General features: G+C 54.2%; 3 protein-coding genes across 3 annotated transcripts in view; 2 read left to right on the top strand and 1 right to left on the bottom strand.

Annotated features, from left to right (window-relative positions):
• Positions 1–1693, top strand: part of ERCC1 (ERCC excision repair 1, endonuclease non-catalytic subunit) — a 19158-nt gene extending 17465 nt beyond the window's left edge. The window contains exons 6-8 of the mRNA XM_023518958.1: positions 864–1004; positions 1198–1266; positions 1579–1693. Coding sequence (XP_023374726.1) covers positions 864–1004; positions 1198–1266; positions 1579–1632 — 264 coding nt within the window. The 3' untranslated portion in view covers positions 1633–1693. The remainder of the gene's footprint in view (positions 1–863; positions 1005–1197; positions 1267–1578) is intronic.
• Positions 1694–1787: 94 nt separating this feature from the next.
• On the bottom strand, positions 1788–3883 carry CD3EAP (CD3e molecule associated protein). The gene is made up of 3 exons (XM_023518981.1): positions 3798–3883; positions 3312–3453; positions 1788–3140 (listed from the first exon to the last, which is right to left on the bottom strand). The coding sequence occupies exons 1-3, from the start codon at positions 3838–3840 to the stop codon at positions 1805–1807; spliced, it is 1521 nt and encodes a 506-aa protein (XP_023374749.1). The 5' UTR covers positions 3841–3883; the 3' UTR covers positions 1788–1804.
• A 1727-nt stretch (positions 3884–5610) lies between these two features.
• The window catches only part of PPP1R13L (protein phosphatase 1 regulatory subunit 13 like), a 16404-nt gene continuing 8729 nt past the window's right edge, over positions 5611–13285 (top strand). Inside the window, exons 1-7 of the mRNA XM_003799510.3 lie at positions 5611–5644; positions 10293–10367; positions 10453–10598; positions 10975–11482; positions 11559–11651; positions 11745–11836; positions 12080–12542. Of these exons, the coding sequence (XP_003799558.1) occupies positions 10313–10367; positions 10453–10598; positions 10975–11482; positions 11559–11651; positions 11745–11836; positions 12080–12542 (1357 nt within the window). The 5' untranslated portion in view covers positions 5611–5644; positions 10293–10312. The remainder of the gene's footprint in view (positions 5645–10292; positions 10368–10452; positions 10599–10974; positions 11483–11558; positions 11652–11744; positions 11837–12079; positions 12543–13285) is intronic.

Genomic DNA, 13285 nt, shown 5'->3' with positions numbered 1-13285 from the left:
TTGCACCCTCCCTTTTTTTTGGATACAGGGTCTTACTCTGCCCACCTAGGCTAGAATGCAGTGGCAGGATTAACTTACTGCAACCTCAAACTCCTAGCCTTAAGCAATCCTCCCAAGTAACTAGGACTATAGGAGCGTACCATCGTACCCACCCAGCTAATTTTTATAGAGATGGGGTCTTGCTGTGTTGCTCAGGCTAGTTTAGAACTTCTGGCCTCAAGCAATCCTCCTTCCTCCACCTCCCAAATAGCATTTGTATATTCTGTTCCTTCTGCCTGGTTCCCTGCCTAAATTCCATCCTTCACATCTCAGCTCTGAGACTACTTCCTCCAGGAAGCCCTCCCTGATTGTATCTTCTAGGGGCCCATTGTGGTCACCCCCTGCCTTTCCCAGGCTTTTACAGAGTAAGCAGTGGAGCTTGTTTGAACTCAGGTCTGACTCCAGAGCTTACCTTGGGTCTTTCTCTGGGCAGAAAAGGAGGAACATAGCCTGGGCAACATAGCAAGACCCTGTCTGCAGAAAAAATTAGGAGAATCACTTGAGCCCAGGCGTTTGAGGTTGCAGTGAGCTATTATAAGGCTACTGCACTGTAGCCTGGGTGACAGGAGACCCTAACTCAGTGGTTCTCAACCTGTGGGTTATGACCCTTTGTAACAATGAAAATACATTGCAGCGTTAGGAAGGTTTAGAACCACTGCCCTAACTCAAAAAAGAAAGATAAATGGCATTTATCTTATCACATGAACAGCACCTTCTCAAGCTAGGTGGGAATTACTTGAGATGAGATTTTCATCAGTTTAACAAAAAAGCATGTATTGAGTGCCTCTTGCATGTAAGGGAGTCTGGGGACACAGCAGTGACCCCGCCCTGCTCTCATGGGCTGTCCAGTGGCTTTTCCTTTCCTAATACACTCCTGCCTCTTTCCCTTCCAGGTGACTGATTGTCTGACCACTGTGAAGTCAGTCAACAAGACAGACAGTCAGACCCTTCTGGCTACTTTTGGAGTAAGGAGATCCCTGCCCCACAGGCATTTCTACCTCCTTCTAAGAAGCCCACACCCACTTTTTTCCATCTCCCTGCCCATCCCTCATACCCTTCCTGCCTTCACTGCCTCCTGCTGAATATCTCAGTCCCTTCTTGAGCTGGTGCAGGGTGGGCTTTTATGCTCACCTCCCCAACCCCTTCTTCCTTTCTCAGTCTCTGGAACAGCTCATAGCTGCATCGAGGGAAGACTTGGCCTTGTGCCCAGGCCTGGGCCCCCAAAAGGTAAGGGCTCTGGGAAAGAACCTGAGGGGTCAGGGGTGGCAGGGAGCCGCAAGTGAGAAGGACCTGAAATCCCAGTTTTAAGGTTTTGGAAGGCTCACAGTGCCCCTCTTAGAGATGGAGAAACTGAGATATAAGAGTGTAGGTACCAGCCCAACCTTACACAGCCAGTCTGGGATGAAATCCAGATGGGGTACGTCTTTCCTAGCCCCCACACACCCTAGCTGGGAGAAAAAGAACCCAAAACGCATTCTAAATATACCAAACGTATGGCTCATTTAATGACTAGCATCTCATTTTCTCCCCCACCTCTAGGCCCGGAGACTGTTTGATGTCCTGCATGAACCCTTCTTTAAAGTGCCCCGATGACCCCAGCCACCAAGGAGATCCCCTGTATAATAATAAAGCACTTTTCCAGTCCATGTTCCTGCTGGATGTGCTGGTGTGGTCACCAGGGAGGGGTTCTTCTGCTGGCCCAGGTGGCCACCTTCCCCTTTGATCAGTTCCTTAGTTTCTCTGGGGAACACTACATAGCATCCTGTTATTGCTTCTTCTTCCTTTTCTTCTGTCCTCCTCTGGGAGCCACCTCCCCAGATTCTAGGTTTAGTAGCACCTCTGGCCTCTCCTCTGGGGATGTTGTCTCTGGCTTCTCTCCTTCCTGACTCCACTTCTTCCTCTTCTTGGTGAATCCTGGAGCTGCCTTGGCCTCAGGCTCACTCTCACCTGCCACCTCAGGCTCCATCATCTCCCTTGGTGGGTCAATTGTCTCAGTCCTCAACTCTGTCATTTTGTGACCTCTCTCTTTCTTCTTCTTTTTGGTGGATGCTAGATCTGACTGAGGCACAAGGTCACCTGCCATCTCAGGTTCTACCAGCTCAGTCCCTGGATCTGTCATCACATTTTGCCGCTTTTCTTTCTTCTTTTTGATGGAAACCAGAGCTGCCTCCACCTGAGGCTCAGTTTCCTTGGGCAGTTCGGGTTCTATCATCTCTCCAGGGAGCTCTTGAGGGTTCATCTCTGGCTCCACAGACTTAGTCCCTGGCTCTGTCGTTGCATTTTGCCACTTTTCTTTTTTCCTTTTCTTCACAGGAGACAGTGAGATGGCTTCCTCCTGTGGCTCCACCTTCACCTGAGATTCAACTGTCATCCCTTCCACTGGCTGCATCCCTTTTGTTTCCTTTGGCCTCTTTCTCTTCTTGGTGGGGGACAGGACTATTTCTTCCAAAGGTTCAGTTTTAATGACTTTGAGCTCCACTGTCTTTTCTTCTAGCTCAAATGTTTCTGCCGCTTTGGGCTGTTGCTTCTTGGTGGTGGATGGGAGCAGCACTCCCAGAGGCTCGAGCATCTCAGCCATAGGCTCTGTCACCTCTGGTTCATTCAGCTGCTGCTTTTTCTTCTTCTTTTTCTTTCTCTCCACATCCATTTCTGGGGACCCTAACACTCTGTCCATCTCCAGGGCTCCATACCCATTCACTGCCTCCTGGGGTACTGAAGCCTCTCGAATCTGCATTTTCTTTTTTCTCTTTCCTGAAGTGGGTGAGTTGTGTGCCAAGGCTGACCCAGGCCCCATGACTGGTGGGTTGCCTCCAAAGGCACAGAATCGAGGCTTCAGCCCAGGGGGGATCTGTGGTGGGGGACTTGCTGGAATGGGCTGCAGAGGGATCCCTAACAGGGATTCTTGTAGACCCTCAATGATTCTTAGGCAGCCCTGGGGGGCTGGGGCGCAAATGAGCCCACCTCCCACCTCCGCTGAGGGGGCCAGCAGGGTTGTTTCTCCAGCTGGGGTGCTGCTGAGGACTCGATAACGGTGCCGCTTGCCTGCCAACTTGCCTTTCACAGTCTGGGAGCCAGAGAGAGGCACCCGCCGCCCATTGAGGCTGAGGGGAGAAGGTGGGAAGACAGGCTTAGTCAGATCCTTTTGGTGGCACAGGGAAAAAGAGGGTCAAAAGCAGCATTTCTGGGTGTTTTGGAAATGCCCCACTAAATCTCCCTCAAGTTCAGCCTCTCCGGTGGGGAGCATTCCTAGGAGGCAGTGTGGGACCACTCACCAGTCTGGGGTAAAGTCTGCAGGAGCCTGGATAAGCCACAGTTCCATATCTGGGCCCGTCAGTGCCTCCAAGGAGAAACGAGGGGATTCTGAGGCTGGCTGCGTCGCGGCAAAATTGGGGGGACAAGAGAACCGAGCAGCACCTACGGGAGAAGAGGAAACTGGGGGTGGGGGGTACTACTGACACTTCTCTTCCCGTCCAATCCTCCAGGGCGCCCTATCGGTCCATCATTCCCAACCTCATGAGCGCTCCAATGCACTCCCTTGGTCTCTCCAGCCTGCCCGTCTGTTCCCTAGGGCGTCCCCTTCTCCACCGATCCAACCCTTGGGGGCGCCTTTCTACCGGTAGACCCCTCTCGTTCCGTCCGAACCCCCGTTCCCCCACGGGGAGATACGCTCTCAAGTCCGGTCTTCAGGGATGCTTCCTTTCCGCCCTAATTCTTCCAGACGTCCCGTTCCCCTTCCCCCACCAGCTCACCCTCCGCACCTCGTAGATCCGCCAGCTCACCGTTGGACTGGGGCCCCTCCATCCTAGGATCCACGCCGTACGCAGACCCAGCAGCCACAGCTACTTGCACCCTGCGGCAGACCACGTGGACCCAAAGGGGTGGGACTTTATCCGGGAGTGTACAAGGGACGCGCGAGAGGGGGGGTTCATCGCTCGGTGGCTGTTCGTTCTGCGGCAGAACTGCGGGAAACTTCCATTGAGCAGAGTAGACGATATAGAAAGGCTCTTTTTCTGGAAATATGCTCCAGAAAACAGATGATTCTCTGTTTTGCTGAAGTAAGAAACTTGCTAGGTCCCGGCAGGTTTCCCCCTACAGTTGCTCAGACTTGATTTGTTCGAACATCGCCTTAAAGGGGCAGCTGCACTAATAGGACCTAACCCTTAAAGAGACACGAAGGTCGATTGGTCTTAAATTCGTAAGAGACAGGTAAGAATCCTGAATAGTAGAGCTGTGCTTTCTGTGTTACAATCCCTTCTAGGGAGGCTCAGATGCCTTGGATGTTCAGAACTTGGGTGAGAGAAGTGGGAAAATGGAGGAATGGGAGTAATCCCTCCCCAGGGCGTGAAGGGCTAGCCCGGGGCGGAGCTCCTAAACTCCCGGGGAGCGGGAAACGCAGGGGGAGGAGTCTGAGAATCCAAGGGCGGAGCCTCGAACCCGGAGCTAGACTCACGTGGGCCCTCTCGGCGATTAAGAGAGTCTTGCAGATGCCTTTGAGGGTTCAGTCTAGCCCCTGGGAAACACTCCTGTTGGCTTTGAGGAAGGGAGCGGGGGTAGAAGGCGGGATCGGCAATCCCTCACCTGCCCCAGGGCTCGTGTAAACAGCGGCACGTGGATGCAGATTTGGGAGACGCGCCCACGTATCTTCCTACAGCTACCGCACCGCGTGGGGCGGCAGTTGGAACTGCGGGACGGCTACTAGACAGGGTGATCCGACTGCATTCCTAGCCGCTGTGTCAGCGCCTCTTCCCGCCCCTCTGCCGAGATTTCGGATCCTACTCCAGAATTGCGGCACCCTCCTTTTCCCCAGGAGAGAGAGATTTTCTAGAGCGGAAGGAGGGTCAAGGATAAGGGGAAACATTTTCTTCGCCCTAGATCTTCAGACTGTTCCCCGCCCGTGGGCTAGAGACGCCGGGTGCCGCCCCTGCGGGCACCTGGACTACAATTCCCAGAAAACCCGGGGTGGGGAAGTACCTGACATCGGTTGCAGAAGATGCTGGGAATTATAGTTCAGCCTCCAACTTTAGGCTCTGTTGCTGAAAGATCCTGTAAAGATCCAATTCTTTTATCCCCTAACCTGCACCCCCTTTTTTACAGTCAAGGACATGAGGGGATACTGATTTAGCAAGGCTCTCTTCTCACCTTAGGAGCTGGGCACGTGACTTTCCCCCAACCTCCGGTCTTTTACCTTTTGGTAATGCCCAAATGTTCACTCAAGAAAGGGGAAACTGAGCCTGAAGAGGTGGGGCAAGAGCTCAGTAGTCCGTCCGTGTCTTGCAGCCAACAGCGCGGGAGACGTCTCATTTCTTCTTGCGTAGCTCCCTGTCCTGGCTTGTCCTCTTTCATCTTCTGGGCCTTGCCCTTCCTGTCTGTGAAATGGACTACTAGAATGAGAATGTCTTAGTCTGGGTCCTGCCCCTCCGGGACTACAAGTCCCAAGGTGCTCGAGGGGACCTCGGCTCCCCCTCCCCTCTGGGACCCGCCTCCCTCTTGCCTGAGTCACGTCGTCTAACCTGTTCCCGGCGCCTGCCCCGCCCCATCCTCCGCTCCCCGCAGCCGGAGCTGGAGCCAGAGGAAGCCCCCTGGTGCCTGGATCTTCCCTGGATCCGTGAGTTCCAAGCTCCTGGGGTCTAGAGGCTCTGAAAGAGCCGGACACTCACGTCCCTGGGAAGACTGGGAGGGGACTCGAACGCTGGGTTCCAGGGTGGAATGTGGGGTGCGCAGACGCCTGGGTTCCTAGAAGGAGAGAACTCGGATGCCTGATTTGCTGGGCGGAAGGAAAGGGGGCTTGGATGCCAGAGTTCTTGGAATGGAGAACTTGGACCCCTTGGTCCGAGGCAGACGTCTTAGCTGGAATTCCTAAGTCCCTCGAACTGGAGACTTTGGGAAGCCTGACTCATTGGGTAATACGTAGTATTTGGGTCTCGGATCCCCATGTATTGGGCAGAAGTGGGAGGCTCAGCCTGCTGGTGCTCAGGAATGGGTGGCTACCCTACCGCCCTCCAGCTGCCTTCTCTACCGAACCTCTAAGTCTGTGAGCAGAATTAAGGGTGGGGCAGGGATAGTAGAGGCTGGTCCCTGATAGAGACTGGGTACCCGTCTCTGATATGGACTGGGACAAATACCCAGGGACCTTCCAGTCTGTGTCCTGGCTCTCCCCCGACTTTGAGGCTCTGGGATGGGGGCGGTGGGTGAGTTGAAAAAACCGGGGCAGCTCTCCAACCTCCTCTGTGCCGCTGAGCGAACCCCAACATGTCATTAACCCGGGCGTCAGACCTGCCTAACCAGAGAAGAGACTTGTGCCCTAGAGCGCCCCCTGGCGGAGGCGAGGCCTCTTATTGCCCTATGGGGGGTGGGAAATAAATGAGGTTTGCAGAGGTCCACAACCCGGAGTTGCATTCTAGGAGACTTGCGTAGCCAGGCACCTCCGCATTACATTGAAAGGAAGGGGTAAACTGCGGCCGACAGGTCACACAGGCAGCAGAGTTGGGGTCATAATTGGCCCCCACCATCCTATAGCTCTCTGGGGAACAGGATTCCATCCACTCCCACCAGATTTTCTGACTAACCCACTCCCTGGCAGGGCTCCTTGCCCTGACCCTGAGGTGAGAAATGTCACCTCCACTGTCATCAGTCTGACCTGAGGTATTGTGGGAGATAAGGGAGGGATAGAGGCTAATTCTGGAGGTGTCTGTCTGTCCTTGAGGAGGGCAGGGTCAGGCACCTCCCTCTATCTCCCCGTTCTCTCTACCCCCATGCATCATGGGGTTGAGGATTAAAAACAGAATGGGGGAGGCAGGGGCATCTGGTGAGAGAGGGATGTTTCCTAATGTCAGGGCTTGAAGGGCATTTGGTACAACCTGAAATGAAATTAGAAATAATAACAGACTGCCAAGACAGGGCTCACTGCGTGCCAAGCTCAGAGCTGTCTGGTAGAGAGATGGTTCCCATTGTCTAGAGAAGTCTCCAGCGACTGCCCAAAGGTCTCACACTGAGATTTGCTGACCAGAGGAAAAGATTTCTCTCTACTAGGGGGGAAACTGAGGCTGAAAAGTACACACTGCCCACACCCTGGGCTTTTGCCAGCTTCTGACTGGAGTACTCCAGAGTTCTCCCATTTCCCTATCCCTAAGTTATTGAGGACTAGCCATAACTCAACAATGTATAGGGGGAATTTAGGGCTTTGAGAGCCAAGGCCTTAGGAAGTTGAGACCTCAGATGTGAAAGCTCAGGGGTTTTAGAACCTCAGAAAGAGCAGAGGCCTTTTAAGGGAAACATTACTTTAAGTTTTGAGCCCTCAGTTTGTACCAGATCCTGTACCAGGCTGGTAATTAAGAATCTTGTGTAGGTGAACTTTTTACTGCGTTATTCTAAACTGCACATAAATTGTTACTCAATCCTCACGCTCCTTTGAGATGAAGGTATTAATTCCCCCATTATACACATGAGGAAACTGAGGCACAGAGTAGCTAAATAACTAGCCCAAGGTAGAGGATTAGACAGAGGAAGGCGATAGTTCATTTCACAAGCGTTTGCAGAGGAAGAAACTAAAGTCCCAGAAAGGATGGAGCGTCTCCTGGCCTCAGTATGTCCCGACAGCGTTGTAGGATTCCGAGTTGGGAGTTCCCAGCCCAACCTGGCGCTCTGACCCGGTTCCTACTGGGGATGACTCCTCCAGGAAGCCCACAGAGGTCCTTAATTCCAAAGAACGTGACTGGGGTGCAGAGGCGGCCCGGAAGGAGAGCTAGGAGTAGAGCAGAGAGCCTAGGGGAGGTTACCTGCGTGGGGGTAGGTAGGAGCCCTCGGGACGGGGACTTAGTATTGGAGGGGAGCCCAGGGGAGAGTACCCGGGGGTGAAGGGCAGGGGCAGCGGCCGCGGCCTGGGAACACAGACACCGCCCGCACCACCCCTGCGCCCCGCCCCGCTCCCTTTTCGCGGGAGGCGCGGCACCTGCCCGGGCCCGCCGCGCATTCCCTGGGCCTGAGCTCAGGCCTTGTCCGCCCGCCGGGGTGGGGTCAGGCCGTGACCTGGGCGCCCCCTGGCGGCCCTGACACCCCCACCGCCCGCGCCGGACCCCGGAACATCCACACCCACGGCTGGCATTTCCTTAGACTCTAAAGCTTAGAGCCAGAGGATGTCAGCATGGAGTCTGGCAATCTTAGAAATCCGAGAGTCATGAAATCCCCGAGAACCACTTACTGCCGGAATGCTGGCACTGGAGGCTGCATAGAATTGTTCGTTTTTATATTTTAACAGACACTTACAAAGTGTTTTCCTGTGTGTTTCAGATTCTAAAAGCCCCAAGTTTTTATTCCTGTAATTTCTACTTTCTGAGGCCTTAGTTCTCAGAGCCCTGAATTCCTCCTGCACCTTTTGACCAGGTGGATCTTCACAATGTTACTTATTTCCATTTTACAGATCTGGAAACTGAGGCACTCTGGTCAGGGTGGTCCTGCCAGATTTAAACCCTTGAAGTCCACCCCCTCACTTGTGCTTTTATTTGTTCATCCATCTAGACTTCCAGGAGAGTGCAATCGTGGGACAGATAGTCCCTGGTTCAGGAAGACTGAGAATTCTGGCTAGCCAAGTTGGAAAATTCTAGAATGTTCTGAAGATAGAATCGCTGACTGAGAACTTCCAACAAGAGACTCTGCAGCTGAGGGGTTTAGGCTCTGTAGAATTTTAATTACATCTCACAGTCCCTACAGGATCAGAATCTAGGCTTCAGAGATTGAAGGGGCCTTTCAGAATAGCTGGTTTGCCTCTTCCTTTCACTGTTGGGGAAACTGAGGCCCAAGGAGTGGAGGGGACTCATTAACCAAGGTCACACACTCCTAGTACACCCAAATGAGCCACCAGCCTCAACAGGTTCTGTTCCCTCAACTTCCCAGACAGGCTGGTACCAGCATGCCCTAGCCCGCTCCTGGTGCCCACGCCTATACTGCCAAAGCTAAGTGGTCGATGCAACAGGGAGGTGGCAGAGCTGGCAGGCGTGGTGGCAACCATGGGCTTGGGGATAGTGCTGGCCTGACCGGTTTTGGGTAGCCTATCTCCCTCCCACTGGGCCAGTGACCATGGCTGCCCATCAACTCCTGGCCACCTCCCTGTTCCTCCTGCTAACAATGGGTTAGTGTGAGCCAGACCTCTGCTGGATAGGGACTCTTGGAAGAGGAAACTGAGTAGTCCCTCCCCCGTGGGATCCGTCCCGTCTGATGGAGATGACCCACAGTAACAAGTTAGATCTGGGTGTGAAGCCCAGTACTACTGGGTGTGAAACTTCTTGAACAATTGTCTCTTAGCTGTACTTTCTCACCTGCTAAGGTGGTTTTTACCATCAACAAAAGCATTGAGTACAGAGCACTTAGCACAATTCCAGAAAGCAGAAACCCCTCAAGTAATGGTTATTGGGGTTTTTTTTGCAGTTTTTGGCTGGGGCTGGGTTTGAACCTGCCACCTCCGGCATATGGGGCCGGCACCCTATTCCTTTGAGCCACAGGCACCGCCCAGTTATTGTTTTTTATTGCATTATATCCCAAGGGATAGGCATGGGTTCTGGTACACAGTAGGCAGCGAAATTACTATTTGAAACAAATATTTGGGCTCAGCACCCATAGTACAGTGGTTATGGCACCAGCCACATACACCCAGGCTGACAGGTTTGAACTGGCCAGGGCCAGCTGAACAATGATAACTGCAGCAAAAAATAGCCAGGCGTTGTGGTGGGCGCCTGTAGTCCCAGCTACTTGGGAGGCTCAGGCAAGAAACTCACTTAAGCCCAAGAATTTGAGGTTGCTGTGAGCTGTGATGCCTTGGCTCTCTACCTAGGGCAACGTAGTGAGACTCTTGTCTCACAAAAACAAACAAAAAATAAAACAAATATTCACAGCATCTGGCACAGTGCCTCCTGGTCCCTAGTAAGCACTCAGTAATCACTAGTTATTATTTCATCCCATGTTTACTGCTACATAGTAGATGATCAACAGATAATTGTTGAGGAAATGATTCAAGTCTCATTGGGGATGATACAAAAAGATGGACAAGGAGTCATGTAAAGAGAGTGAATTGCCTGGAGCCTTCTAGAATAGGTTTGGATTTCTAGTTGGCATACAAACTGGGCTTTGAAGGAGTTGGCATTTCTCAGCTGGGGAAATGGAAGGAACAGTAAAGGTGAGGTGCTTCCCTTCACTGCCCTACGTTCCCTGAGGACAGGGTCCACAGGGGCAGGGTCTTAGCTGTCCCTCTCCCCACCATGCAGCGCCTGCTCCAGCTGGCACCATGGACAGCGAGGCATTCCAGAGTGCCCGGGACCTTCTGGACCTGAATTTCCAGTGTGAGCTGGGGGAGGGGGTGGGGGAGGTGGGTAGAGGTGGGCCCTTGCTAGAAGCCAGGTCCTTAGCCCACTCCCACCCACCTAGCACTGGCCATGAAGCACATGGAGCATATGAAGCAGATGGAGCTGGACACAGCAGCAGCCAAGGTGGACGAACTGACCAAGCAGCTGGAATCCCTGTGGTCAGACTCTCCAGCGCCTCCTGGCCCACAGGCTGGAGTGCCTTCTAGGGTGAGCCTGGTTCCTACCTCGACCTCCAAAGCCGCTTTGCTCCACACCTCAGGCCAGAGGCTTGGATTTCAAGCATGGCTGCCCCATACAGTTGTGCAGGTTGTGGCCTAGTCAAGGACACCTGAAGGTAGGGGACCAGTTGAGGTGGGCATCTAACAGGAAGACCTTAAGTCCCACAAAGGCGACATACAGTAATGGGCTAGACTCATCCTAATTCAGGGTCTCTCCCTGACACTCCTCACCTGGCCCTTCTGTGCATGAATTTCCACTAGTCCAACTCCTTTGAGTTGACCTTCAGTTATATCTTTTGACCCACACCCACCAACCCCTCTGCTAATGTCTCCTTTGACACCTCAATGTTCTGGCCTCCCCACAGCTGTCCCGGTACAGCTCCAGCCCGGTTTCTGAACTCATGGGCAACCGAGGGTCTCCCCGGAAGGCAACCACTGACAGCATAGATACCTCATTCCCACGCTCGGAGAGTGCCCCGGTCCTGCATCCCTACAGTCCGTTATCACCCAAGGGCCGGCCATCGTCTCCCCGCACTCCGCTCTACCTGCAGCCGGACGCCTACAGCAGCCTGGACCGCGCACCTTCACCCCGGCCCCGCGCCTTTGATGGGGCAAGCAGCTCCCTTGGCCGTGCACCCTCCCCGCGGCCCGGGCCAGGCCCGCTCCGCCAGCAGGGTGCCCCCACGCCCTTCGACTTCCTGGGCCGCGCTGGCTCTCCACGTGGCAGCCCTCTGGCCGAGGGGCCCCAGGCCTTCTTCCCGGAACGTGGGCCCTCGCCGCGCCCCGCGGCTGCGTACGATGCGCCCTCGGTCTTTGGGAGCTCTCTGTTGGGCACCGGCGGAAGCGCTTTTGCCCCGCCTCTGCGTGCACAAGGTAAACCGGGTTGAACTTGGGGGGCAGAAGTGGGCGGACCCCTTGGTGTACATATTCACTGAAAACATCTCCTCAGACGACCTGACGCTGCGCCGGCGGACCCCCAAAGCCTGGAACGAGTCTGACCTAGATGTGGCGTATGAGAAGAAGTCTTCCCAGAGCTATGAACGTGAGCAACGGAGGCAGGGGGTTAGGGGAAAGGAGAGGAGTGGAGAACACGGAAGACAGGCGCCCCCGGACACTAATGTTTTCTGCCTCATAGGCCTGGATGTGTTCCCACGGCCTGCCTCACCAGGCCTGCAGCTGTTGCCCTGGAGGGAGAGCAGCCTGGACGGGCTGGGGGCCCCTGGCAAGGTGAGGGGCGGAGACTGAGACACAAGAGGAGGGGAGCCGGGTCAGGGCCAGTTTCACTCCCCTCCCCCACCTACGCGACCCCCAGTCTCCGTGGCCTTTCCCACGCTCTTCCTTCTATATGCTGCATTTCCACTTCTTCCTGACCCTTCCCTCACTCTCTGGGCTTCCCTCACCTCCCTTTTTCTTCTCAGCTTTTGCCTTTACTCCTTCCAGTTGAGTGCTTTCTCCCTTTTTTCCTCCTAGGACAACCTCACCAGTGCCACCCTGCCGCGCAATTACAAGGTCTCCCCTCTGGCCAATGACAGGCGTTCAGATGTGGGCAGCTACCGCCGTTCCCTGGGCTCTGCTGGGCAGTCAGGCACTCTGCCCCGCAGCTGGCAACCTGTCAGCCGCATCCCCATGCCCCCTTCCAGCCCCCAGCCCCGCGGTGCCCCACGCCAGCGCCCTATCCCTCTCAGCATGATATTCAAACTGCAGAATGCCTTTTGGGAGCATGGAGCTAGCAGGGCCATGTTCCCTGGATCACCCATCTTCACTCGACCACCCCCGCCTAAGCTGCCTCCCCAGCCACAACCACCCCCCCAGCTCCAGCCACAACCACAGCCTCAGCTGCCCCCACAGCCCCAGCCCCAGCCCCAACCACAGCCCCAACCCCCTACCCCAGTTCCACAGCCTCCCCAACAGACATGGGCCCCTGTGAACGAAGGTGAGTCAGCAATGGGGACCCCAGAAGGCTGGGTGAAGGGAGGACACATTTCAAAGGACCAGACCAGCTGAGGGCCCATCATAGCCAAATGCCTCCAGACATTGTGCCTGCAGAGAGCTAGGCCAGCTGAGCTTGGGAATTATCTGAGGAACCAGGGATAGCACAGTGGTTATGCATGAACCCTACAGCCAGATTGCTTGATTCTCCACTGTGTGACCTTGAGCAAGTCACTTAACTTCTCTGAGCCTCAGCTTCTTGGGGCAAATTATCTTACTAGGGCATGGTATTGACTTCACAGAAAGTCCTTAAAATAGTGCCTAGTAAGTTCTCAATAGCTAGTATATTAGTTGTAATAATTATTAATATTTTGGGGTACGAGATCGGTGGAGTTAAGCAGAATGGCCTTGAGCCTCTCAAGCTGCTGACTTGCTGTGTGGCTAAGGATAAATTACCTGACTTGCCTGAGCTTCTGTTTTCCCATCTGTGAAGAGAGATTAAAAATATCTCCCCTAGGCTCGGTGCCTATAGCTCAGTGGCTAGGGCACCAGCCATATACACCAAGGCTGGTGGGTTCGAACCCAGCCCAGGGCTGCTAAACAACGACAACTACAACAAAAAAATAGCTGGGAGTTGTTGCAGGAGCCTGTAGTCCTAGCTACGTGGGAAGCTGAGGCAAGAGAATCACTTAAGCCCAGGAGTTTGAGGTTGCTGTGAGCTGTGATGCCACAGCACTCTACTGAGGG

The sequence above is a fragment of the Otolemur garnettii genome, unplaced genomic scaffold (assembly GCF_000181295.1).
Source record: "Otolemur garnettii isolate 467f Iridium unplaced genomic scaffold, OtoGar3 scaffold00152, whole genome shotgun sequence".
NCBI classification, from domain to species: domain Eukaryota; kingdom Metazoa; phylum Chordata; class Mammalia; order Primates; family Galagidae; genus Otolemur; species Otolemur garnettii.
Note: the sequence above shows the minus strand (reverse complement) of the source record. Positions and strands in the feature narration are given on the sequence as shown.